General features: G+C 38.5%; 1 protein-coding gene across 4 annotated transcripts in view; it reads left to right on the plus strand.

The window, feature by feature from the left end:
• Window positions 1-26,192, plus strand: part of tenm2a (teneurin transmembrane protein 2a) — a 150,464-nt gene that overhangs the window by 117,943 nt on the left and 6,329 nt on the right. For all 4 annotated transcript variants that reach the window (XM_077732259.1, XM_077732258.1, XM_077732260.1 and 1 more), the window contains 22 exons: window positions 1,825-1,947; window positions 3,217-3,422; window positions 3,508-3,703; window positions 4,971-5,072; window positions 5,464-5,658; window positions 7,495-7,695; window positions 9,670-9,855; window positions 10,682-10,708; window positions 14,413-14,559; window positions 14,761-14,971; window positions 15,897-16,016; window positions 17,260-17,521; window positions 17,797-18,064; window positions 19,536-19,679; window positions 20,467-20,716; window positions 20,841-20,861; window positions 20,951-21,180; window positions 22,528-22,682; window positions 22,988-23,089; window positions 23,308-23,481; window positions 23,580-24,223; window positions 24,769-24,944. In XM_077732259.1, the coding sequence (XP_077588385.1) occupies window positions 1,825-1,947; window positions 3,217-3,422; window positions 3,508-3,703; window positions 4,971-5,072; window positions 5,464-5,658; window positions 7,495-7,695; window positions 9,670-9,855; window positions 10,682-10,708; window positions 14,413-14,559; window positions 14,761-14,971; window positions 15,897-16,016; window positions 17,260-17,521; window positions 17,797-18,064; window positions 19,536-19,679; window positions 20,467-20,716; window positions 20,841-20,861; window positions 20,951-21,180; window positions 22,528-22,682; window positions 22,988-23,089; window positions 23,308-23,481; window positions 23,580-24,223; window positions 24,769-24,944 (4,140 nt within the window). The remainder of the gene's footprint in view (window positions 1-1,824; window positions 1,948-3,216; window positions 3,423-3,507; window positions 3,704-4,970; window positions 5,073-5,463; window positions 5,659-7,494; window positions 7,696-9,669; window positions 9,856-10,681; window positions 10,709-14,412; window positions 14,560-14,760; window positions 14,972-15,896; window positions 16,017-17,259; window positions 17,522-17,796; window positions 18,065-19,535; window positions 19,680-20,466; window positions 20,717-20,840; window positions 20,862-20,950; window positions 21,181-22,527; window positions 22,683-22,987; window positions 23,090-23,307; window positions 23,482-23,579; window positions 24,224-24,768; window positions 24,945-26,192) is intronic.

Below are 26,192 nucleotides of genomic sequence, written 5' to 3' on the forward strand. Positions count from 1 at the left end.
GACTTAGTATTGAATACATCCTATCTGATTCAGCAGCTAATCTTTCCATCGACTTCCCTCCCGTGATACCATCTCTACGTATGTGTGTGTGCATGGAGTTACATGATTTTGTTATCTATTGATAGGACAGACTATATAGATAAGAAAAAAAAAATAGAAGCCTCCCAAAAGGAAACATGGGACACAAATGAAGGTCAATACGATGAGAGAAGAGGGCAAGAGGTGGCTTGGGAGAGACAAAAGAGGACACTCCCCTTCACCGTCTCCTAGTCAATCTTCCTCTTCTTCTAAACCTCCTCCCCCCAGGAAGAATAAAAAAGAGCTGACAGTGGTGGAAGCTGGGCATATAGCCCAGGTGTCAGCACCTTCCATCGCTTGGGAGGAGTGGATAGAAGGGAAGAATGAATAATAAAAAAAGACACCAAAAACAGACTTGTAGCGATGGGACGTGTGGAGTGAGAATCAGTGTGCCCTGAGAGCAAATCCTGAAGCTACATCCATTTTTTTCAGCAACGTTTACACTCCTCCTGGTGTGTGCAAAGCCTTGACAAGTGGAGAAAGAATTTGACAAGACTAAAATTGATTCCTATGTTTCTGATGCAGGTGTTACAGACTCCCATAGCTCCGAGCCACCTGAGGCTGGGAGTCATGCATAAATCCCGTATTATACATAACATAGCCTTATGTATCCAAGTTTTGTGTCATGCTATATAGACCAGTGTTTTCCAACCTTTACTGAGGCAAGGGCACATATTTTGCATTACAAAAACCTCACTTATATTAAAACAAAACTGCAAACAAACAATTTAGAATTCGGATAAGCTTGTGGCACTGTTAAGTACTATGAATCAATATTTTTAGAGGTACTGTATGGCAATTTACTGAGGGCATGTGCAATATGCCTTAACCTAATTTAAAGGATATTTAGTTATTTTTTGCACTTGACTAGGCACTACTTTGTTGCTATTTTTTATTATTAAGATGTGTGTAAGGTTGAATTTTTATTTCTCTTAAATGGTAACTGAAGATGCTGCAATTTCTTTCATTATATCTAATACTGAAAATGTATTTTGTTCCACATTCCATGTATCAGGAATTCTCTTTTTCTCAGTATGATAGATATTCATTGGTATGGTGATAAGACAATTATTATTCAGGATGGATATAATGAGAAACCTCTTGAAAATGAGATGGTTGGACTCAGGGAGTTCATCCCTCAAATAAAATTTCTGACTAAGAAGACAGAAAAGGGACTTTAAAAAGCATGAGATTCAAACGTCATTCTTTTTTTTCCGCTACAGACAATAATAGAACATTGAAGGAGAAAAAGGAGGACAAGAGAAAGAGTCATAGAGTGATGTCTTCAGAGAGCAATCTGTCACCTGTTCTCTGAGAGACGGTGTTAAGGGTCCCAAATAAAAGCAGAAGGCGCTGTCAGCTTGAAAGACGATTGCAAGGTGCTGCAGTATAGAGTAAAAAAAAAAACGTAAAAAACACAAAAAAACTTTTTTTATAGGCTTGCTGTCTATTTTGTCAGACTTCCCTCAATTTATGCATTCGGTTATGTCCCACTGAGCTCACAGATTGTATTTTTTTTTAATTGATATTCACTGCCCCGTAATAAAAACAGTATTCTTCTAAAGCTGTCGGGTAAATGACAGACTATACTTAGAGAGCTGAGTTTCTCCATGGCGTGATTAGCTTTCAAGCATGTCTGTTATCATCCTAGACTTTTCTATACGCTGCATTGTTCTTGTCATTTGTCCTCACACACACACACGCACTCACTCTCCTCTTTTCTTTGGCCATCTTCTTTGTGTGCAGCAATCAACCTATTGGGTTTGACATGGCAGCTGAAGCCATCGGAGGGTCCGGTGTTAAACAACGGGCTGGGGGCTGCTGTGCCAGTGAACAGTGATGTGGCCACGCTGCCTTCTGGAGGCAGAGGTATGAACAACAGCACATAATTACACCTAGAAATAGCCTCTATCAATAGAAATTGACATATATATGTACTTATCACGATCTCAACCACATCTGATGTCAAAAGTAACCAGCCTATTTTGACAAATTATCATTTTAAGTATGATAACAAAGCATTTTTTTACCTAAATGTATTTTCAAAGAACCCAACACTCTAAAATCTGTTTTTATCCTTTTAAGCTTATACAAATTGAAAGACTAAAGCAATTTATAGGACACCAACACTGCCTTTGAGGCTTTTAAATAACATTGTCAGTTGCTAATAGAATTTTGTACCCAATTGGGCTCACACCAACTCAAAGATGTCCATAAAATATGGCACCGTACGAGATGTGCCATCGCTAAGAGCTTTTTAACCACTCTGCAGAGTTATGGACTGCAATCGGGCAGTTTATCAGCCAAATAAAATATCAGCAGGCTAACCACCACCTTTCTGCATTGTCTCTCACCCTTTTAAGGACTCCTGTGCATTTTTCCTGTTTCACTTTGGGAAGGCACTTTGTGCCTTAGCTCGCTAATACTGAAAGGACCATCTTTTTTTTTCTCCCCACCCATGTCACTTTTATTTCTTAGCTTTTCTGAATAGCCGTACCAATTTCCCTCTCTGGGCTGCAAACCCACCACTATTAGATGTGTGAACTGATTGCAGGTTGCTGTGGCTTTTCTTTACCTATCCATCCTTTCAAAAAATATTTTATTTAAAAGCTATGATAAAGGCTTTCATTCAATGATTTCATACTTGCATCCTTTTTCCCAGTGAATTACATTTAGTTCTGTATGAACGTGACGATTTAAACTATTTTTATATCATATTCAAATACTCTATACAAAGCAGATTTTGATATAAGTTGGGAATGTTTGATGAATGCGTTTAACTGCATATTACCATGACCGGACGTTTATTGGAGAAAAGCCGACATTAAACAACATTCATTAATCAGCATTACATAGGAAATAGACCGAATTGTGACATCTGTCCCTGGTGCTGACAACCTCTGTCCCGGTGCTGACAACCTCTGTCTTGGTGGTGACGACCTCTCCCAGGTCCTGACGATCTCTGTCCATGGTGCTGATTGACCCGTAACACAATGATTTAAGGAAGCAATAATTCGGTCCGTTTCCTATGTAATGCTGATTAATGAATGTTGTTTAATGTTAATAATTTTCTCCAATGAACGTAGTATGATTGAAGTGTCCATCGATATTACACAGTTTCTTCCCCTCTCGTTCCAGGTACATGGGTGGGACGCAACAGTAGTATAGACACCGGCAACATTGATGTAGGGAGGAGAGCCACTCAAGAAGTCCCACCAGGTGTATTTTGGAGGTCTCTACTGTACCTCAGTCAAGCCCAGTTCCTCAAGTTCAACATTTCTTTGGGCAAAGATGCCCTGTTTGGAGTCTATATCCGTAAAGGCCTTCCCCCTTCACATGCACAGGTATATAGCTTTAATAGTACATATACACACACAAATATACACACAGATACATATACATTTACTTTACTACCATGTTCTCCTGCAGTATGATTACATGGAACGCTTGGATGGAAAGGAGAAATGGAGCGTGGTCGAGTCTCCAAGAGAAAGGAGGAGCATCCAGACTGTGGTCCTTAATGAGGCCGTTTTTGTCCAGTACTTGGATTCTGGGGCCTGGCATCTGGCCTTTTACAATGATGGTCGTGAGAGAGAGACAGTTTCCTTCAGCACAAACATCATGGGTAAGTCAGCAGAGTAAAGTTGTAGGTGGATGTCTATATAATGCTACTTTCATGTGGAGCTTTTCAAATGCTAATATGTACACATGAGATTTACTATATATGTACAGAATACAAATGTGTACCTCTGCTACTTGTAAGAACTCCATTTATGTTTTGTTTTTTTTCTTTTTCATATTCCTGGCCCTTACTTTTTCAATTGTATGTCGCCATGATTCAGAAATTCATACATTTTAAAGGATTATTGTAACAACCTTTAGCAAGAGTTATTTCTAAAAGCTCCAAACTTTTAATCTTAAATTTTATTAATTTAAAAATAATAGTTACAATAAAATATGATAATGTTTAACTTTGCAAACACAAAGTATCTTATGTTTACTACAAGCAAATGCCATTAGGACAAAGGATGACTACTCAGTTACTTCAAATAGTCATGAATAAAACCCCAATAGAAAAAAAGTCATGATCTTTGGAATAAGGACTTGGTAGACTTGTTTGTCAAACACTGAATTCTGCTTTAATCATATAAATTAATTGTTTGATAGACTTGAAGGGGTGCAATTATTATCTAGTGTGTTTAGGGCATGATTACGAGAACCTGGCAGAATGAGTCAAGCAGAGCACATTCAGTGTTGCCATCTCATGTCGCCACTTTTACACAAGGAGCATTGTTGAGGAGTAGAGGCCAAGGTGGCAAGGGCACAGTGGAGTGGAGAGTAAAGAGGAGGGGGCTGGTGGAAAGTCATTATGGTAGGGGCAAACCACTATGGTGTGAAGTGGTGGGAAGGATGTGAGGAGTGGAAGAGAGGTGGCATTAGGACAAGAGGCAGACAAGGGTTGGCAATTTAGAGGAATAGATCAAGACAAGAGAAGGGAAGGCCACTTTTATAGGTTCCAAAAAAATTCATATTTTCAGAGGATTTGGTGGCCCAAAAGTGAATACAGCACCAATATTTTAGACTTAAATGTTCATATTACAATTGCAAGTCTTACAATAAATTGGTTCAGTGATTAGTAAATGTTTATTTACTCTAGATCGATATTGTAAATAGAGGCCAGCGTTCATAGGAATGAAGACATTGACTTTACATGGTGAAAAAAGACCGTTTGCAGGATTAAATCATTTCTTTTTGATATGTGAGACTTTGAGCTCCTTTTGCTCAACTTGTACCGTAGTATCTCAAAGAGCGAATGGTGCCAACGGCATAATGGATGCTTTGATGATGACGCGTTTTCTCTCCCTCTATATATCACACTTTCTTCCTCACAGATTCCGTGCAAGAGTGCCCGCGCAATTGCCATGGTAACGGAGAGTGTAATTCTGGTGTATGCCATTGCTTCCCAGGATTCCATGGCATGGATTGCTCCAAAGGTATCGGTCATTAACTGTGGTATTCTTCCATTTTACAACTGTCTAATAAAAGGAAAACATCCTAAAGAGAGTCATGTCATAAAAATCCTGTCTAGAGCAGTGACAATATGGCTGATGATGAATGGCAGCTCGTCAAGCTAATGTATCCCTTGCTCTCTTCTCACCTGAGATAGACAGCTTTTGATTAATAGTTTAGTTACCTCTTACCTTTAATTACTTTTTGTGTCAACGCCCCTCCTTAACCACTCTATTTAGCCTCCTCCCAGTACAATGAAGACGGGATAAAAAATGGTGTATTGATGAGCAATGTGACTTACAAAAGGCTCTTTAAAATGAGGCTAATTGCTTTCTTTTGTTTTCTTTTTTTGCTTATTTTTTTGTGATCCTCCAGCGGCATGTCCAGTGCTTTGCAGTGGAAATGGCCAATACGATAAAGGCTCCTGTGCATGTTACAGTGGCTGGAAAGGACCTGAATGTGATGTCCCTGTCACACAATGCCTTGATCCTCTTTGCAGCGGCCATGGAAGCTGCACCAATGGTAACTGCGTGTGTACCATCGGATACAAGGGTCAGAGCTGCGCAGAAGGTGAGGCGGGGTCTATATATACTCTGATAATGGCAGGATAATCAAGGAGGTTGGAAGAGAGTTTAGGATTAATTTGGCTTGGAATTTACATTACAGCTACTTTATATTTAGGATATGGAAAACCACATTGAATCACTGCAACATTTTTCTTTGTTTTGTTTTTATTTTTTAATAAGAAAATGTTCCCCTTTGTTAACGATACTCTCTCTCTCTTTCTCTCTATTTCTCTCTCTCTCTTTATTTCTCTCTCACTTTCTATCCCTCCTTTTCCTTCTCTCTGTCACTTTCTATCTCTCTCTTTGTCTCTCCCTTTCTCTCTCTCTTTCTCTCTCTCTCTCTCTCTCTCTTTCTCTCTCACTCTCTTTCTCTCTCTTCTCTCTCTCTTTCTCTCTCTCTTTCTCTCTCTCTTTCTTTCTCTCTCTCTTTCTCTCTCTCTTTCTCTCTCTCTTTCTTTCTCTCTCTCTTTCCCTCTCTTCTCTCTCTCTCTCTCTCTCTCTCTCTCTCTCTCTCTCTCTCTCTCTCTCTCTCTCTATTTCCCCCCAATATCAAGCTATTTAAATATTTTGAAAATATATACTTTAAGATGAAATGGAATTAAATCAAGCCAATATTGTGGATGGGCTATGCCCTCTGTGGTAGCCTACTTGATTTAGAGCCAACCATTGCAATTTCACATAGGGTGATTATTTTATACGAAACATGGTTGCTTGGAGCCAAGCAAGCACATCGTACATCCACTGCAACCCTTTAGTGAGCACCAGTGTGACAGTTCATCATTGCAGGATCTCACATTGAACAAGCATCCCTTCCCTCCATATATATATATATACACACAACGTTGACAAATGGTACTACAGCCAAAACACATTGCAGAATTTTATTAAGCGATTAAATCCCGTCTATTGATCTCTGTTAAGAAGCACTAGCCTGCCGCACTCTTGCCCGTCTGAAAGACGGATGAGCAAAATTGGAGAAAATGGCATAAAAGTTGTAAGGCAGATAGTCAACGCTGTAGTCAAATACATACTGATAAGATTGGGAGGCTTTGAATGAGAAAGAATAATGTTTTTTAGGAGATTGATACACCAAGAGAGTTCAAGAGCAAAAGCCACCATAAAGGTCACTATCACCCACTGCTCTTATTCTCAATTCGATCTTTTCTCTTCTGGTTTCACTTGTGAAATTCATCCCATCAGACTCACCTCCAACAATTTACCTGGAGTGCTGCTGACATGAAAATCAATAGCCGTGATTCGCCTTTTTTGCCAGGCAAACACAAAAGGAGGGCAGAGGTTGCGATGCGTGAGCATGTGTGCACAGGGATGGGGGGTGCTCAGGAGTAGCTGAGGAGTAGAAAATGGACAAGGTGAGGCTGAGTGAGCAAGATGGAGCAAAGAGAGAGATAGGTAGAGGCGGGGTAGGGGTAGGTTAGGATGGGGGGGGGGGGGGGGTCTTGAGAGGAGGTAATTTGACAAATTGTTTTTCTTTTGTGTTGGGAATTGGTGTTGTTTTTCTTAGGAACAGATATATAAAAGATTTTCCTGTGTGCATATCACATGCACATATTATTCTTGCACAAAATGTGTTATTATGGCTTGTAGTTTTTGTATTGTGACACACATTTAAAGATGGTGCCATTCACTTTAGTTGCCCGTTTTTTGTATTTCATTCTCCTCTTTTGGTGAACTCAAAAGATAAAAATAAAAGGCCTCACATTATTTATCTTTCTGTTATCACCTATTCTATTAATTATTCTTCAAGCATAAGCTTTGATGTGACAATTTTGTTTGTATAGTTGGGCTATTTTGATTGAATTTTCCTGGCTGCTCCATTTAGTTGATTGCCTGGACCCGACATGTTCCAACAATGGCATCTGTGTGAATGGGGAGTGTCACTGCAAGCCAGGTTGGGGAGGGCTCCACTGTGAGCTGCCACGGGCTCAGTGTCCGGACCAATGCCATGGCCATGGAGCTTTCATTCCCGACACTGGGCTGTGCAGCTGTGACCCAAACTGGATGGGACCAGACTGCTCAATGGGTAAGTAATACAGCCAAAAGTTCCAGATGCAATCAACACTTAGCATTCATTTTTATTCCACTATAATGATCATAAATGTGTCAAGATTAATGATACAAAGCTAATTTACCTATTATACTCTTATACAGAAAACCAGAAATTCCCCTTTGACTATAGTATTAAAGAAAAAAATAATAAACATCTGTTTTTTAAGGATCAAATAGGAAATGACAAAGCTCATATTGGGTTTATTCACTATGACCACAATTTATTACAGTCCTAGAGAAAATTCACATCATTAGGGGGGAAAAACTCAAATGCAAATCATTTATAGGTAGAAAAAGCTAACCTACTAGCTTTCCAGGACTTTTTTTGTGGCAATGTCTATTTGGATTAATCCATAAATTGATAAAACATGCTACAATAATGTGTTTCTAAATGTGTATACCTGTGATTGGCAAACAATTCAAGGTTTACCTCGTCTACTCCCTCCCCATTGTTGTCTGGGATAGGTTCCAGCACCCCTGCAACCCTTCATGGGGATAAGCATCTGAAAGCATGGTTGGATGGATAGAAATACGTATGAATTATTTAGTGATGTCCTTAAAATTATCACACCTAAAACAACATTAGTAGATAATGCCAAAATAGGTCAAATATACTGTATAGTATAATATCCAGCCAAAGGAAGGCATAGTGTGACAGAGTAATAAAAAATACCCCCTAATGCTGTTATAGAAAAGCTGTTCTATTATTTAGGGAAACAAACTGGAAAAGAGTGAAATGAAATATGACCATATTTTTCTCATTCACCTTCCGGAGGATTTAGCACCCTTTTAGCATTATCAATTCAATTTTTAATGGCCATTATGCTTGAGGACAAACAGGCTCTTTAATAAAATTAGAATGCTGAAAATTCTAGTATATAGTGACACTTTACCTTATAATAAATTCACATCATGAAGAGGAAAATCAATCCTCCTGTGCATACATATATCGGGATGCTTTTTATAGTCGGTATCTTAATAAAAAAGAAAAGCTAGAAGCGATTTTCAGTGGTACTTCAGCATTCATTAAAAGTATAGCAATACTTGACATTAATATAAACAACATTGTTCCACTCAGCAGTAGCCCTCAGCAAGCGTAATATGTATTGAAACATCTGCGTATATTGCATCCATAGCACACAGGGGTCTCAGGCACATAAGCAAAGTCATTACATCTCATCGCATGCATCTGCCTACAAGTAGCAGCTATAAAGGAGGTGCACAAAAACATGCATACAGTGTCTATTTTTCTGCATAATCGAAGTTTTCACACACGCTGCAATAAAAGATGCAATAAATCCAATATAGTGTTGAGCCACTTGTAAAAGTGGGAAATTATCACATGGTAAAACAGCAATGTTTTATGTCTTCTTGACCAAAAAAAAGTCATTGATTTAAAATCTTAGCTGATGATAGCAAAAAGACGTATCAATTCGACTTCTCTGTGTGCCAATGAATGGTCAAAAAAAACGTGTAAGCAATTATTGCTATGAAACCATTCACTTGATGGTAATTTACAGTAATTGCTGATAATCGTATTGTGACTTGTTGGGGGAATTATTATTTCCTAGTTTTACTATATCTCAGCTGCCTAATATGAATTTTGAATAACGATCAGGCCATAAATACAGTGAAAATGTCTTTCACGTATGCTATATGAAGAAAATCAAAACGTTTTATTCACTTATAAAATAAACTAAGCATTAAAATGAAACACTACAAATTGCAATTGATGTTAAAGCAGTATAACATAATATGAAACCCATAGTCATTTCAAAACTTAAGATGCAGAAACACAGTTTCAAAGATAAAGAACACTTCTCCTTTAAATCTGATCTAATGCTCCATCCATCTCTCCCCCAAAAAAAGGTTTTAAAAACAAAAGCTGTACATTTCTAAGCACATATGTGATATAATTGAAACTCTATATCTTCTTTTTCTCCTGCAGAGGTGTGTTCCGTAGACTGTGGAACACATGGAGTGTGTATGGGAGGAGCTTGTCGCTGCGAGGATGGCTGGACGGGTGCAGGCTGTGACCAGCGTGTGTGCAACCCGCTTTGCATCAAACATGGAACCTGCAAGGATGGCAAGTGTCAGTGTCACCAAGGCTGGAATGGAGAGCACTGCACTATTGGTGAGAGCACTTTAATATGTATGTGTGCTTGAGTATGTATGGCAGGTGTCTAATATGCTCTAGCAGCACCCAGTCAAATTAAACTGTCAGCTCCTTTCAACTTTGCTCAAGAGATTAAGCAAAACAAAGTTGGCAAAGATTAGGAAGGGTTTTTTTTGGAGAATGAGGCCAATCGGGGTAGAAAAAAAAGTGCTTCACAAAATCAGGAGGAAGATTTTGCAGTTTTATGAGCGCAGGAAGCTTTTTATATACAAAGGTTATATGATAAAAGGGGAAACTTTTCACCTCACTGATATAAAAAAAGTGAACAGCCTATGTGTTTGTGTGTTTCCCTCATGTCGATCAATCACTGTCTCGTACTGACATCACTGTCACTCCAGATGGATGAGTGCCAGATTCCTTGGATTCACCCACAGAGCTTTTAGTTGCAATGTCTCATTTTCCTGTCACTGGAAGAGCTGTGATTGCAATCTGATACACACACACACACACATAAGACTAACACTTACATACTCTCCTACACAACTTGCTCTGACACATACGCAAGCGCAGGGGAATAGAAGTTTATGATCTCCTCATTCCCCCTCCTTCACAAAGTAGGGCAGCTTTGGCTGCGGCATCAGTCTGCCATGAAAGAATTGTCAGACCTCAGCTTGGTACGCTGCAACTTCACCAGCAGCAGCAGACACCCACAGCTTATCTCACTTTGCCTGTTGTTTATTTCAGCTATGCATGATGTTCCTTGCTTTTATTTATTTATTCATTTATTTATTTTTTTGAATTCTGCCCATTTCTTACCTTTTTTGCACGTTTTCTCCTACTGCAGACCATGGGAGCATGGTTGACAAAGCAGGTACCGTATCTTGATTCAAAGTGTTTTGTTCATTAGACTGTGGTGGTAGAAGCTAGCTGCTACATTTGTGGGTTATTGGCCCTGGCTTGGCTCCATAGAATCTGTGGTGCTATATGTATGTAGATTAGGATGCCAGCCTCAATGATAACTTCCTGCATGTAGTGCACTCCATGTGGTAGTAGCAGTGCACTACTGCAGGAGCCTGGTGTCATTGAACCCAGTTGCGGGGTGCCGTAGAGCCGGGCGTTGTATCGGCAGTGAATGCATGCAGTGACTGTTCTCATTTAACACTCAAACACAAGATTCAGATATAAATGTGGTATTCTAGACATGTATTAACCATGCTACTTTACTAATTGAGAAAATGGTGAGAGCCAGAAAGGGTTTTTGAAGTATTTGGAATATTTTATAGACTGCTGATGAAAAATTTATAGAACTATTAAGTGTCTGTGTGCCTTTTTATTTGTATATTTTGGCACTTTTTCATAATCGTACTAATTATTACACTCAGTTTTGTAACCATATGGTGTTGGCAATGCACATATGAATGAAAAATACTGATAAATTCAAGCCATATTTTTTCCAAATTGCATTCGCAGATATCAAAAATGTGAAAAAAAACATAGTTGAGGCATAACCTAGAGCAGTAGTTTAAACTGAACTAAACTGGAAATATGAATTATGGAGTGTGGTTGTCATGACATATTTCTTGAAACAAATGTTTCAAGTATTCTTAAATAGTACAACTAATACAGCTTTTCATAGCCTGAACAAGATTGATGACCTTGTCCCTTCTTCAGCTCTGTTTTTTTTTTTTTTTTGCTCCTCCACATGTCTAGTTGAGTAACGATTTATTATGTTGTCATTCTTGAGCATTCAAACATTCTTTGTGCATATAAGACAAGCCAGGGTGACCTTGTACTCATCCCATATACATTCTGACTCACGCCATTTTTTGGAAATTGCCATTCCTGGGCCCTCAGCTTTCTCTCTATGTCAAGTTTTAAGAAAGAAATAGAAAAAAGAAGGACCAAATAAATTAAATTTCAACCGACTAATTAACATTGATATTGCACTTTAGTGATAATAGCCTTTACTGTATTTTCTTTTATAGGAAATAACTACAAAAAGTAGATCTGTGAATGAATGTAACACATGAAGTAGCATTGTGATATTTTAATGAGAATGACAGCTTTGTATTATCTTTACTACCTTTATACAGTAATCTTAAAATTATATTTATGACCTTTAGCGTACGACCTTTCGAAAAGGTGAAGCCGAACAAAAAGAATACTCTAGAAGGTATTCTTTTAATGTCAAGTTTAACTTTCTTTGTGCACTTTGTTCTCAATCTTTCCATCAAGACTGTCTCATCTCCTTGCCCACTCCTTCCTTCTTATAAATTATTTTTTTTGTGTCCATCCACTCAAATACACACACAAACAAAGTGTGGGCGTGACGAGCCATAAGCAGAGACAATTTTGCTTTCCTTTGAAGAGATTTCAGAGTACTACTACTACAACATTAGTGTGATGGGTGGAGTTAATAGTTTCTGAAAATCCCACTTTATTCTAGTTAGTACGAGTGGGTATTGAACGAGGCCTCGCATTAAAGAGCGAAGCGCGCAATGTTGGGCTTGTCCAGGAAACCCGATCAATGCCATCTATGGATTGTCCTGTCTCGTTGTTTCATAAGTATCACTGCTTTAAATGGAAAGTGCATTTAATAGGCAATCACTGCTAACTGCTTTTGTTCTTTGGGTTCAATGCTAAGAAATAATACATTTCAGTCTGATACTTTACTAAAACATTTATATATTTACAAGAAGGCGGCCCAGTGAGTATTTAGTGTGATCAAAGTTTCGATAACAGGTCGATTCTTACTGTGTGGAGTCCAGAAAATGATGGATTGTTTGACATATTTACACCAAAAAAAGATATATTTATCATTCCCATTGTGTCTGTTTGCTAAAGTACTTCTTGTTCAAACAAGTCAGCATATTGTCTTCCTGAAAGTCCTTTTTTCTAACTGTTGTTGGCTTAGGCATGTGATAGAATGCCAATCTAGGAGAAATGCGTGTTAATTTAGCTGCTGCCATGGGTTAGATTGCACTATTTGTATTCATAATGCATGGCTTTATTGATGTGGCGATTTGTTAGGGGGCAAAACCCAACAGTGCAACTTGAGTTAAATTGTGTTCATTAATCTACATAGCTGGACACAGTGAAAAGCATTTCATTTTCATAATCTCTCATTCACTTAGTTTGTCCTTCGTTTTTTTTTACTACTAGTCAAGATCATATCTTGAGTGTGTTTTAGATGGTGTCCATATATGTGTTTTTTGTGAAGGAGTGAAGCGATTTGCATGTTTGTATTTTATCATTTAAGCTTTATTTCCTTTCTTTAAAATGCAAGTCATGTTTCTTTTTTTTTTTTAGGAAATCACTATGTTTATTTGTGTGTCTTTTTGCTGCTGGAGAAAATGTTGTCATTGAATATGATGTCTTTCTCTCACCCTAAAAGATTAGAATGTGACACTTTTTTAGCAGAGCTAAAAAAGAAAGGTGCAATTCATATTTATGTACGTTTGTTGGCTGGTTTGAGAGAGACTAAATGGCAACATTCATTAAGATATTAACTAAACAGAGGTATCTTTTGTTAATGTGTTATTGCCATCTATTTAGGACTTTCTTTGTCAATTAAATACACACTATGTGTTCGTTTGGGATTAAAAGATCTATGTGATTAAATATTTCAGAATTCAAGTAGGAGGCCTAAAACGTCAAAAAAAACACTTCCGTATGGCCCCTTAACAAAAATTGTGATCGAATGTAAGGGGTGAGTGCAGTTTACAGTGTGTAATATTCAAAAGAACAATGTGGATGTGGATTTTATAATGTTGCCTTTCAAAGGAAAATGCGTCTCGTGATTGCTGTCCCTTTTCTTTAAACAATGTTGATATAGGCAATCGTGATTTTTACTCTAGGAGGATGATTTGAACATTTCTATAACATTTGACTTGTGGCATTTAAAAGAGATGTCTGAATTATTTTCTCCTTTTTATATAAAATGTCACACAGGGCACAATACAGTATACTATAGTCCTTTTTAATGTTGTCATCCTTTGTTGTTGTTGTAGCAATTTTGTTTCCATTAGTCGCGCTCTGACAACTACTAGTATTAGTCGTTATTGCTTTTGAAAGTCAGATTCAAACATTTCACATTGTTAAATTAATGCTTCCATTGCAGTAGAAGCAATACACTCAATTACCACATTAGCTTATAGACGTATGAATGAATGTAGTTGAGTTTTTTTCTTTTTGTGCCACCATTTATGCATAAACATGCATTTAGATGCACATATTCAATTAAATGCATGTATTGCCACTTTCTAAAAGCATTACTCCCACACCATCAAAATCCCATTACGTACATGAACTGACTCATAACGAGAGAGATGGGCAGATGAATGAACAATACAGTTTAAAAAAATCATATCAAAATTGACCTGTTGAATGTAATTGACAATTGCTACACTCCGAGCTAATGTCAAATTAATACCACAATAGAATACACTATAGAGTATATCTGTGTATATATAACTGTTTTTCATTTTTTTAATTAAAAACTATCACCTGGCATTTCTTCTATTATCCCACCTCTCCGTTTCTCTCTCTTATCTTGCCCCCCCTTTCCATACCCAGATGGCTGTCCTAACCTTTGTAATGGGAATGGGCAGTGCACCATGGGACAGCAGAGTTGGCATTGTGAATGTCAAACTGGTTGGAGGGGCCCTGGCTGCAGTGTTGCCATGGAGACCTCTTGTGCCGACAACAAGGACAACGAAGGAGGTGAATAGGGGGCAAGCGGGAAAACCATGAAGGGATGGAGATTACAATTCAAAATGTTTGAGCAAATTTGCTAATTGTATTACAATATGTTACATGAATATGAACTTTAAGCCATCCAATAGTTCAATTAAATTGGATTCATTTGTTGGAGAAGGTTTTGCATCACTCGTGCATCAATTTTTGCTTTGGCCTTTTCCTCAGATGGACTAACAGACTGTATGGACCCAGATTGCTGTATCCAGAGTCCCTGTCAAAACAGTCCCCTTTGTCGAGGCTCTCGGGACCCTCTCCAAGTCATTCAACAGATCCCCTTATCCCAGGCTCGTGTCCACTCATTCTATGACCGTGTCAAGATGCTTGTGTCACGGGATGGCACTCATGTCATTCCCGGAGAAAACCCATTCAACTCCAGGTAAGGGAAAACTGCCGAGTAATAATACTGTATATTATTGTTGAGAATATTCGGGGCTGCTAATTACAGGTACCAGGTTGAGTACACCCTGGCCAATCACAGGGCACATGGAGACAAAGGACAACCATTCACACTGACACTCATATCTAGGGACTTTTTTTTAATTTGGGAGTCTAACCAGTAACTAATACCACCACAAATATTTTCCTCTTCTTGCCATGCCACTATGTTGCAACAAACAGCCAAATTTTAAGCCTTTGCACCAGTCAGTTGATTGAAAAAGAGTCTCAAAATCTTTAACCTGTTTAATTTTCATGTTTAAAGGTTACAAACCAACAAAATAATCTGGATGTTGCGTACTATAAAACAGAGCGCAATTGAAAGTTAACAGTGGAAGAAAAATGTTGTGTGAACCAGGAGGAATAATTTATGTTGCATAGTCATATTTTGCATTTTGAATTACTTTTTTCCCCTCTATACATTGCCAAGGGCATTGAACTTGGGTGCAAAAATATGTGAATAGGACAACTTTAATACTCCAGTATATTCATATGCAAGACGATATGCAAAATGTATGCAAATGTGCAGACCACACTGAAATAAACCTAATAACTAAATGTATATCCAATGTAGGCTGTGATAGGCTCCAGCACCTCCGCAACCTTGTGAGGATAATGTGATTAAATCAATATGCATAGTCATCATCATTTTCTTAGTGTGTTTAAGAGATTGATAGGAAATCATCTACAAGGCTGGGTTTTCTGATTGTGACTAATTTGTAAATGGTTGGAAACCAGTGACATGAACGAAAAGGCCAAATGAAATAATTGAAAGCCAGAGCAATTAATACATAACCAAATGATAGATGATTTGCCAAAAGATTAAGCACCTCTCACTAATTTTGTTCTCTTTCGTCTTGTTCCAGTTTGGCATCTCTTATCCGAGGTCAGGTGTTGACGACAGATGGAACGCCTCTGGTGGGGGTGAACGTGTCTTTTGTCAACTACCCACACTATGGATACACACTGACGCGGCAGGATGGAATGTATGTACAATAGTTAACTAGAATTCATTGTTGAATATAAGAAACTACCTCAATTAATTGACATTACACAAAGTGAAGTTAAACTGACTTGAATTATAATTATATTTTGCCAAATTATCATTTGAAAAGTGTTTTTTCCTCATGTAGTAATTTAATTTAATTAATTAGTAGAATGCCTTTTTGATTTAACATGCTATATGTGGGCAATTTTGCAATTTGATAGGAGATAGTGTTGTATTTTGCGTATTATTAAGAAATTGCACTTGGTGTTTAAATCCCAACATTAATTACAAAAATTAATCAAATTCTCATCTTGAAACTGATCAATATTTCTTTAATTTTTACCCTAAAACGGCTCTACTTAAAGTCTGCTTTATCCATCGTTCTCCAATATAATTGTAATTGTTAAGGCTTCTGCTTTTTCCTGTTTGTATCTGTTGAAATCGTAATTAATTTGTTAACTAACCCTTCACAGATTTATAACTTGCCCTTTCTTTTCACTTTTCAGCTTGGTTTTAGGATGACATGGGTTGCCCATTTTTCTACAAATTGAATTTAAGTCTGTTGGGCAAGCATCATTAAATTCCAATCCAATGGTTCTTCAAATTATCCTCCACTCATTAATTGTGATAATTCTGGCTTTTTCATTTTAGGTCTGTTAAACTCTGTTGCTATTCTCTGTTGCAGTTTTTTTACCACTGCTTTTCGTTTTCAGTTTACGCAAAGCGATGCTGAAACCTCCGAACAACTGCACGCTAACATCAAAGTTGACATTGACTTTCAGGAGCGGTTTCATTACAGACTTCAATAAATATGTCAGATGAATAACATCATTTTCTTTCAGTTGTCAGAGTTCAAGATGAGTCACCACTATTCAACACACACATTCAGTTACACACCTTTCAAAGTTTATTATACAAATAAGAAACTCTCTTTTTGAACACATCTAAACACAAAAAAATGCAAAATGTGACAAAATATATGTAAAACATTAAATAATTCACATTAACAACAACAAAAAAATGCTGTCATATTGACCTGAGATATATTTTTTGACTTGATATCAAATAATTTATGAATACACATTTATTTCAGGTTTTTCGTTGAAGTACTTAAGCTGCAGTGTATTTATTGTATTGGAAGAAGAAAGTCACTGTGGTGTATGAGTCGGTGTAACATTTCACCCTCTGCAGCACTTTCCATCTGTACCTCATTCCCGTCCTCTCCTTGCAAACCTCTCCAGGTTTGACCTGATAGCTAACGGTGGAGCATCAATGACTCTACGATTCGAACGTGCTCCCTTCCTGAGCCAGGAGCGCACCGTGTGGCTACCCTGGAGCCAGTTTTATGCTATGGACACTGTGGTGCTTAAGACAGAAGAAAACACAATCCCCGGCTGTGACCTGAGTGGCTTCATCAGGCCTGATCCTCTTGTGATTGCATCCCCTCTCTCCTCCTTCTTCAGCTCCAAACCAGGGGAGAAACCCATCATACCGGAGACACAGGTGCAGTACCACTGACCCCTGGCAGCCGGCTAATCCTCCTTCTGGTTCCATCGCTCTCTTCCCGCTCCTCTTTATGCCCGCCTTTCATGGCTCTCTTTCTGCTTTCGCTTCAATAGATTCCCTCTTTCCCTCGTTTCCCTCCTTCTCTATTTCCTTATATTTTCCCTGCTTCTGTCCTTCAGCCGTCAGTGGAACCGTGACCTTCATTATTCCCTTTTCTCTCTAATCCCCACACCCTAATCCTTTTCTTTTGTCATCTTCTCTCTGTCTTCCAGGTGCTGCATGAGCAAATCGAGGTGCCTGGTACAAGTCTGAAGCTATGCTACCTAAGTTCTAGGACCCAGGGTTACCGCTCCTTGCTCAAGGTGACCATGACCCCATCCGTGGTGTCTATGGGTCTACTGAAGGTTCATCTCATGGTGGCGGTGGAAGGCCACCTCTTTCAGAAGTGGTTCCATTCCTCGCCAAATTTAGCCTATACCTACATCTGGGATAAAACCGATGCATATGGACAGAGGGTCTACGGGCTCTCCAAAGCTGTCGGTGAGTAGAGGGGACAAAGGGATTTTTTGTTGCAATGGGGCAAAGGTTTTTTTTTTTCTTTCTTCCAATTCTTGCACTTACTAAGAAGATTAGAAACTTTGCCGGTAATAGCATTCTGGGTATGACAGGGTGAGCGAGTTCTAATTAGAGAGCCTGAAGGAGATATTATACAAGAGAAACTCAGCTGCAATCCACTATGCAGTATAGCTGCAGTTAAGTGGGTATTTTCCATGTCTATTTTTCATTGAAACTGCATTTGGTTCAACCAGTCAACTGGAACTTTCGAGAAGGGTTATTAGCCTTCAGGGTGAGTTAGCAGTTAACTATCGGAGCAGCCCTCGGTGATATGACTTTACGCTGTCACAATTGCTTGTCAGACCAAGAAAATGCATGAAGCATTACCGTGTACTATAATTATCAACTCATTCCTTTCCATTTACAGCGATATTGGCGTCCAATCCATTTGATATGGTTTGAAAAAAATGTCAAGAGATTACAAGAGAATGAGTTTTGGGCAGAATATTAAAATATGACAATGAATATATCATTTTGGGGAAAATTCATAAAAGCATTAATAAATATTAAAATTTAATACATAATAATGTTTTTTCTTTTTCCTGATATGGATAAAATTACAGCAAAAGAGTCGATTCACATGATTGATTGGGCAAACAAACCTTTAGACCTGATGCCCTTCCTCATGTAACCCACAAGCGGGAATCCCATCTCGCCTTCAATAATGGCACAATAAAAAACAACTGAGCTCCCACCAGGGCAACAATATGCCTCTGATTAGCATAATATCTGTCTATACATATTGCGCCACCGCAGGATGTCTTATTTTCCGTGAATGTCAAATTTAATCAAGCATATTTGTAGTTTAGCTTTTTGAGGGGCTATTATAGGGTGTAGTTGCAGTATGTCTTTAGATGGTGGCAGTACCACACCTTTAAAACTGTCATCACTATTCTCAACCAACATTGCTGTTTGCAGTACTTGCAAAGGTGATGGAAACAACACTCACTAAGTCTCAAATGGGAGTTTAACAACTCTAATGATGTATACTCCCACTTATGAAGTGGGACTAGTCTTGCCTTAACTATCTTAATTCCACTAAATTCTACTATTTTATCTTTTGTCCTACCAAATATCTTCTCTGCATTAGTCATGAGTGGAAAAAAAGTGTTCATAACTACTTCATATGGCTTATAATGCAGTTTTAAAGGTCCTACAATTATCTGGCCCAATTAACACCATTTGCGATTGATTTAGCAGCTTTTTTGGGGTGTGATTCAGGTGTTAATGCAAAGTTCAATAAAGGTGATAACTAGCTTTGGTTTGTATTGTAGATTCACAACCTAAATGACTTGGGACTTGGTGTGCTTTTCATCTATTCCTGTTCGTTGATGCTGCACCTTTTCTTTGTCTCATTTAATTTCCTATGTTTGTTTCTTTGACCTTTAATATGCAGTGTCTGTGGGTTATGAGTACGAGTCGTGTGCCAGTCTCATTCTGTGGGAGAAAAGGACTGCAACACTGCAAGGATATGAGCTGGATCCAACCAATCTGGGTGGCTGGTCATTGGACAAGCACCATATACTTAACACCCGAAGCAGTGAGTTGGCAACCTTACTGATTTGAAAGATTTTCTTTTGATTGCTTTTAGTTTGTTTGAAACCTCTAGTGTTATTTCATAAGATGAAACCGTCTCCGCTTTGAAACTACTTCTATCTGAATTTTAGGTACCTTTTCCTATCTATCATATTATTCTAATTACTATTTGGTTCCAAAACTACTCATGTTGTATGAAATTAAAATATGGAGCCAGAATAATTGTATTTTTTATTAAATGTGCAATATTTATCCCTTATTTTACCAGCTCAAAGTATTGCTAGCACATTACTTTGTAGGCTCCAAAACCAAAAACATGTCAAAAAATTAGGCTTGATTTAGCATATATTGTCTTTCTTTTCACTCAAAGTTACTTGTTAAAAGTGAAATCCTTTATGACATTGTTAACTTAAAAAATATATATCTATATTCTATATACATTTAGTTTTTCTAGTGTTCACACTTGAAAACTAATGAACTTTGTCTATTTATCTCTCAACTATATCTTGGCTAGTTAATAAAATACTTCTGCTTTACCAAGATTCATCTTTTTATGCATATGCCTTCAGGCAAAACCCTGGAGAGGATAAAATAATACAGTTATCCCTTCCTCGTGCATTAATCATTATACATTCATACTTAATTCATTCAATGACACTCCCATCCATCCATTCAGTCCTAATCTAATATCTGATTGTCCTTCTATTTATCTATTCACTTATACTTTAAAGTACTGCATAATCAGTTATTGTATGCTTGTTTATGTTAGGATTTTTATTATTTTTGTGCAGGCATTCTTCACAAGGGTAGTGGAGAAAACATCTTTCTAACAGAGCAGCCTCCAGTCATCAGTAGCATTATGGGTAACGGGCGTAGAAGAAGCATCTCCTGTCCAAGTTGTAACGGCCTGGCAGACGGCAACAAGCTGCTCGCACCAGTTGCCTTGGCGATGGGCATCGATGGCAGCCTCTACGTGGGGGACCTTAACTTTGTACGGAGGGTTTTCCCTTCCATGAACACCACAGGCATCCTTGAATTAAGGTAATAATAAAATGTGTTGGTGTGTAAAAATATTGGAGTCTTAAAAGTTCTATTTTTTTTCCTCCGACTTTGTGTAACAACCTTTTTGTTTTGTTGTCTGTTTTTATCTCGTTTTCCCTTGTAGAAACAAAGATTTTAGACACAGGTTTGACATTTTATTTCACATCTACAAGGTAATTAGTATATTTGAAGGTATGACGGAAACATGATGGCTGTTTTTTTCTTTACGCGCAGCAATAATCCAACGAATAAGTACTTCCTGGCAGTTGATCCGTTATCAGGAGCGTTGTTCATCTCAGACACCAACACCCGACGAATTTTCCGTGTTCGCTCATTAACGGGTGGACGCCTGCTGTCTGACAATGCTGAGGTCGTAGCTGGGACTGGAGAGCAGTGCTTGCCCTTTGATGAACGATGCGGCGATGGCGGAAAAGCCACTGAAGCTACACTTATGAGTCCGAAAGGTGAGCGGCTCAGTGGAAGTGCAATGAGGCCATGTGGTGCGAGCAAACTGTATATTTAGTCATGAATACAGAGCTGCTATTACATTCATTTATTCTGATTGATCTCATTCTTCAGATTTGTATGTAATCAAATGATGAATGAGGATAACTGCGGATAATGGTTTTCATTAGTTTCACTTTAGCCAAGGCGCTTATTCATGTAGGCTGTGCTGTCGATCATTTGGTGCACAATGCATTCCATTGATTGCAGTTTTTGTATGTTTTTTTTTCCACCCCAACTATTTATTATTACTTTTTGCGATAATGTAGGTTTAGCTAACTATAATAAAATACTGTACATCCTCACATGCATATTCAAAAGTAGATTTTTTTTAAATCTATATTATATTAAATATTGCTGTAGGTTTAGATTTGCGTGAAACAGTAAAACGTCTTTCAATAGTCATTGGGATCATCAATTTGAATGGAAAATAATATAAAAGTCTTGAGGAATGTTCTTTGATGCTTCCATTGTGCTTTTGTTTTTTTTTTCTCGACATACAATTCGTCCTTAACTAAAGAGGACAAAGACAAAAGCAGGCCATAAATCAGGTTAATGAAAAACGTAATATGTTAATGGAATTATTTTAGAGGATTATTAGATTTGTGAACAGTGACACCAAACTGTCAAGGATGTCGCACCGTTAGAATTCTGTTCAGTGAAACTTATAATGTAAATCCAATGTGTTTTTTTTTTGCAATAGCAGATCAAAGAACAAAAAAAATATTAAACATTAGTCACTCTTACCTGTCACTACATACTGTATAAACACTTCCTCTGGCTATAGTATTTGTTCTGACAGTTTGTTTCTCATTTATTGTGTGTCCTTTGCTGAGCCCCCTTGTCTTTTCTTACATAAAGTATCAACGGACGTAGAAAATATTTTGAAGCCAGCTTGCTTCAAACAAACACACCTGTCTAAATGTTTGCTGTCCCATAAGTATAGCTGAGACAGCCGCACTTGGTTAGAAAAAAAGCGGAAGAAATGGAGATAAAAGCAGGGCTGAGAATCAGGTTGAATAAGTAGATACTAGGAAAATAATTGTATTTTTTACAGAAAAAAAGCCTTTTTCAGTCTAAAATTTTCTAAAAAGAATGAGCTCACTTCTTAAGTTGATGACTCATCCCAAAACTAACACTTATCGAATAGTTCATGCTCTCACTATCACTCCATCACTTTGTTTCTTATCCAACTATTTTTTTGTAGTTGGAAAGACTGAGTTTTAATTAACTTGAGATGTCTCAGATTGTTTTGAGTTAGACGTTTATATGGGTCATCATTCACAGTGCTTTTCTTGTATTTGCAGGTATTGCCGTCGATAAAAATGGGTTGATGTACTTTGTGGATGCCACAATGATTCGCAAGGTGGACCAAAATGGCATCATCTCCACTTTATTGGGAGCCAACGATTTGACTGCTGTGCGACCACTGAGCTGTGACTCCAGTATGGACGTAAGCCAGGTAAGAGAGTTAGTCAGAAGTGTGTAAAAAATGTGGAGGTGCTGGCATGATGGATGATGATCTAACAGCTTTGTGAGTGCTGAGCTATGACAATTGTGTGGACCGAAGCCAGTAGGTGAGGGACATTCTGATTTAGGCACCTCTTAAAAGTCAGTGGATAAATGAATGGATCAAATGAGAGTGAAGACTGCACTTACTTTAAAAAAAAAATGGAGTGGAGACCTTGGCTTCTTTTCAAATTATCACCATTACCAGACACTGTGCTGTAGATTAACTGACGTTTAACTTCTGTATTTGCATTGTAGGTACGCCTGGAGTGGCCCACAGATTTAGCAGTGAATCCTATGGACAATTCTCTCTATGTCCTGGAGAACAATGTCATTCTGCGTATTACTGAGAATCATCAGGTTTGTGCCACAAACAAAAACATTTTTATACATTCAATTATTTCTGCTCTGGCAACCCTCACAAGGATGCACAGATGAATGAAATGTACTTTAAATATAAATCAGGCATTATTGCTTTAGAACAAATTAAAACACTTTTTTCTTGGACTCACACAATATTTACAGTTAACTTAAAGCCTATTTACAAGGATTTTTTATAATGTATTTTTTGTTTACAGGTGAGCATCATAGCAGGTCGACCTATGCACTGTCAGGTGCCCGGTATCGACTACAGCCTGAGCAAACTAGCTATCCATGCTGCACTTGAAAGCGCCACAGCAATTGCCCTATCACACACTGGCATCCTCTACATTGCTGAGACAGACGAGAAAAAGATTAACCGTGTTCGACAGGTACTTCACCACTGTTTTTATTCATCTCAAGGGTGACGTTTTATTTTTCCTTGATGAAACTACAGTAACTATATCCTCTTGGTATTGATTTCTTTCAGGTAAGCACTAATGGAGAAATCTCACTATTGGCCGGAGCTGCCTCCGACTGTGACTGCAAAAATGATGTCAACTGCAACTGCTTCTACGGCGATGACGGTTACGCCCCAGATGCCGGTTTGAACTCTCCCACCTCCTTGGCTGTGTCCCCCGATGGGAGTCTGTTCATTGCAGACCTCAACAACATAAGAATCAGAGCAGTACGAGCCAATCGGCCCGGCCCTGCCGTGTTAAACCAGCCGTATGCGGGATCGAGTGGGGCACGGTACGAGGTGGCATCACCCAGAGAACAAGAGCTGTATGTCTTCAATAGAGAAGGACTACACATCCAAACCATTAGTCTTGTCACCGGAGAGCCGCTCTATAACTTCACTTACGGTTCGGATGGCGATTTGGCAAGTCTGGTCGACAACTGCAACAATACAATGAAAATAAGGAGAGAAGGATTGGGCCAAGGCGGAGGAGCTGGCTTGCTACGACTGGTTCTCCTGCCAGAGAATCAAGTGGTGACCTTGGGAATGGATCCCAGTGGAGGACTGCGGAGCGTGTCAGCCGTGGGCCAAGAGGTGGCTCTCATGGGCTATGGCGGTAACACGGGTCTACTCGCCACTAAAGCTGACGAGACTGGATGGACTACTTTTTACCAGTGAGTATATGTGTGGGTCAGGTATTGTGTTTTGGTGTAACTGAAAAACTATAACCACCATCATTACTGCTGTGCAATTAGTCCCAGAAGGGTTGCAGAGGGTGCAGGTTTTGAGTCTTAACCAGTCTTAAATGTATCATGATTGCATTGCAGTCAGGTGCTGCTTGTTTCAGCAGAAATCTCAAAGAGGTTTCTTAAACTGTCTGTGCTGCAGCGGTTGGAACAAAGACCAGGACCCAATGCAGCCCTTTGTGGAATAATTCAGCACTCTTTGCTTAGATAGTCCTGTACTGCTCTCTAGTGGCAGTTTTTTTAGTTGCAGTCAAAAGCTGACCCACTGCAGCCCTTTGTGGAATAATTCAGCACTCTTTGCTTAGATATAGTCCAGGACTGCTCTCTAGTGGCAGTTTTTTTAGTTGCAGTCAAAAGCTGATAGATCAATCATTTTTTTTTGTCTTTACCTGACAAATGTTCTGTGTTTATTAGTTTTTTGCATGCTATATTATTGAGGTCACTTATATTTTACCACATGTCTTCCCTTTCAGGTATGACAGCGAGGGTCGTTTGACTAATGTGACCTATCCTACCGGCATGGTAACGAGTCTCCATCGTGAAATTGAACGCTCCATCACCATCGATATTGAGAGTTCCAGCAGAGATGACGATGTGACAGTCGTCACCAACCTGTCTTCAGTAGAAGCCTCATATACTGTAGTACAAGGTAAGACCATTTAAACACGCATTAACAATAAAAAAATAAAATGACACGAGCACTTGTATGGAGCTCATGTATTTAAATTTTAAAAACATTGAATTAATTGCTTATAATCAGTTGGGAGCATCCTGTGTTTCCCAGTGCCAAATCCATTAATTAGTGTCTCTTCACTCCTCAAGTTTAGTCCTCAGACACGCACAAAAATATACAAATAAAACTCTGTTAGTTCCCATTGTTTCTGAGCGTATTTTGCCTGATTAGAGCTAAGGAAAAATGGAAGGGAATTGTCACTACCAGCAAAAAAAATGTGTTAAAAGGTTTCAAGGGCCTGCAGCAGAATCCAATTGAAATACACAGTATTCGGTGATTCGCGTGTGATGTGCGCGAGAGAGACGGTAGAGATGTTCACTGAGCTGTAAGTAATTTAAGGTTTCCACTGCTTTTTCAGCACAGCTCTCTCTGGTGACGTACTGACTTAACCATCTCCATTCTTTTTTGCTCTTTCTCATTCTCTTCATTAACTCATGCGCAGCAAATTCTCCTTAGCCCTCAAGGTCTCATTTCTCACCCCCTCCTCCATCTTAGTGGCGTCTGTTTTATTATGAGCTTGTTCAGGCAGACGGTGCAGAAAAGATTTATCTAAGGGCTGTTGCTGCCAAGTCAGTGGAAGAAAAAAAGAAAAAAAAACATTCACTTGTCTGTTTGAGGCATTGTTAAAATGTGCCTGGAGCTTTATTACAAATTGGTCTTATGGATTACTGTCATTTATGGCAGGGGTTTCAAAGGGAGGCAACAGCTGATCCCTCTCACCTTTTTTTTTACAAATGAAAATGAACATGCTTCCCCTTTTTTGTGTCTGCCAAATATTTCTTTGGCCAAAACAATTTTATCTCCCTTTCAGTCACTTCAACGTGATTAAGATGTGTTTTGTCAGCCTAGGGGAGAGAGAGAGAATTTAAGCTCAACATTAGACCTGTGCTTATCTGATTCCATTCTTGTGTTTGCCAGTGATTCATTACACTGTGGAGATAAGGACTGTAAAGAGATGTCAGCTTTTATTCAGAATATTGTAGAGCTTCTTACAAGAGGATTCAGTTAGGTTAGCTATTATATAAGATTTTATCAGACAAAATTGGCATGTAAAATATGTGCTTGTAGATGAAGCATGTGACTAAATTAAGATATTTAATGTCTTGGTGCATATACTGTAGCAGTGGATTAGTAGAGCATTAAGACTTAAGTCGTTTTTATTAA

Source organism: Stigmatopora nigra, chromosome 14 (assembly GCF_051989575.1).
Source record: "Stigmatopora nigra isolate UIUO_SnigA chromosome 14, RoL_Snig_1.1, whole genome shotgun sequence".
Classification (NCBI taxonomy): Eukaryota; Metazoa; Chordata; class Actinopteri; order Syngnathiformes; family Syngnathidae; genus Stigmatopora; species Stigmatopora nigra.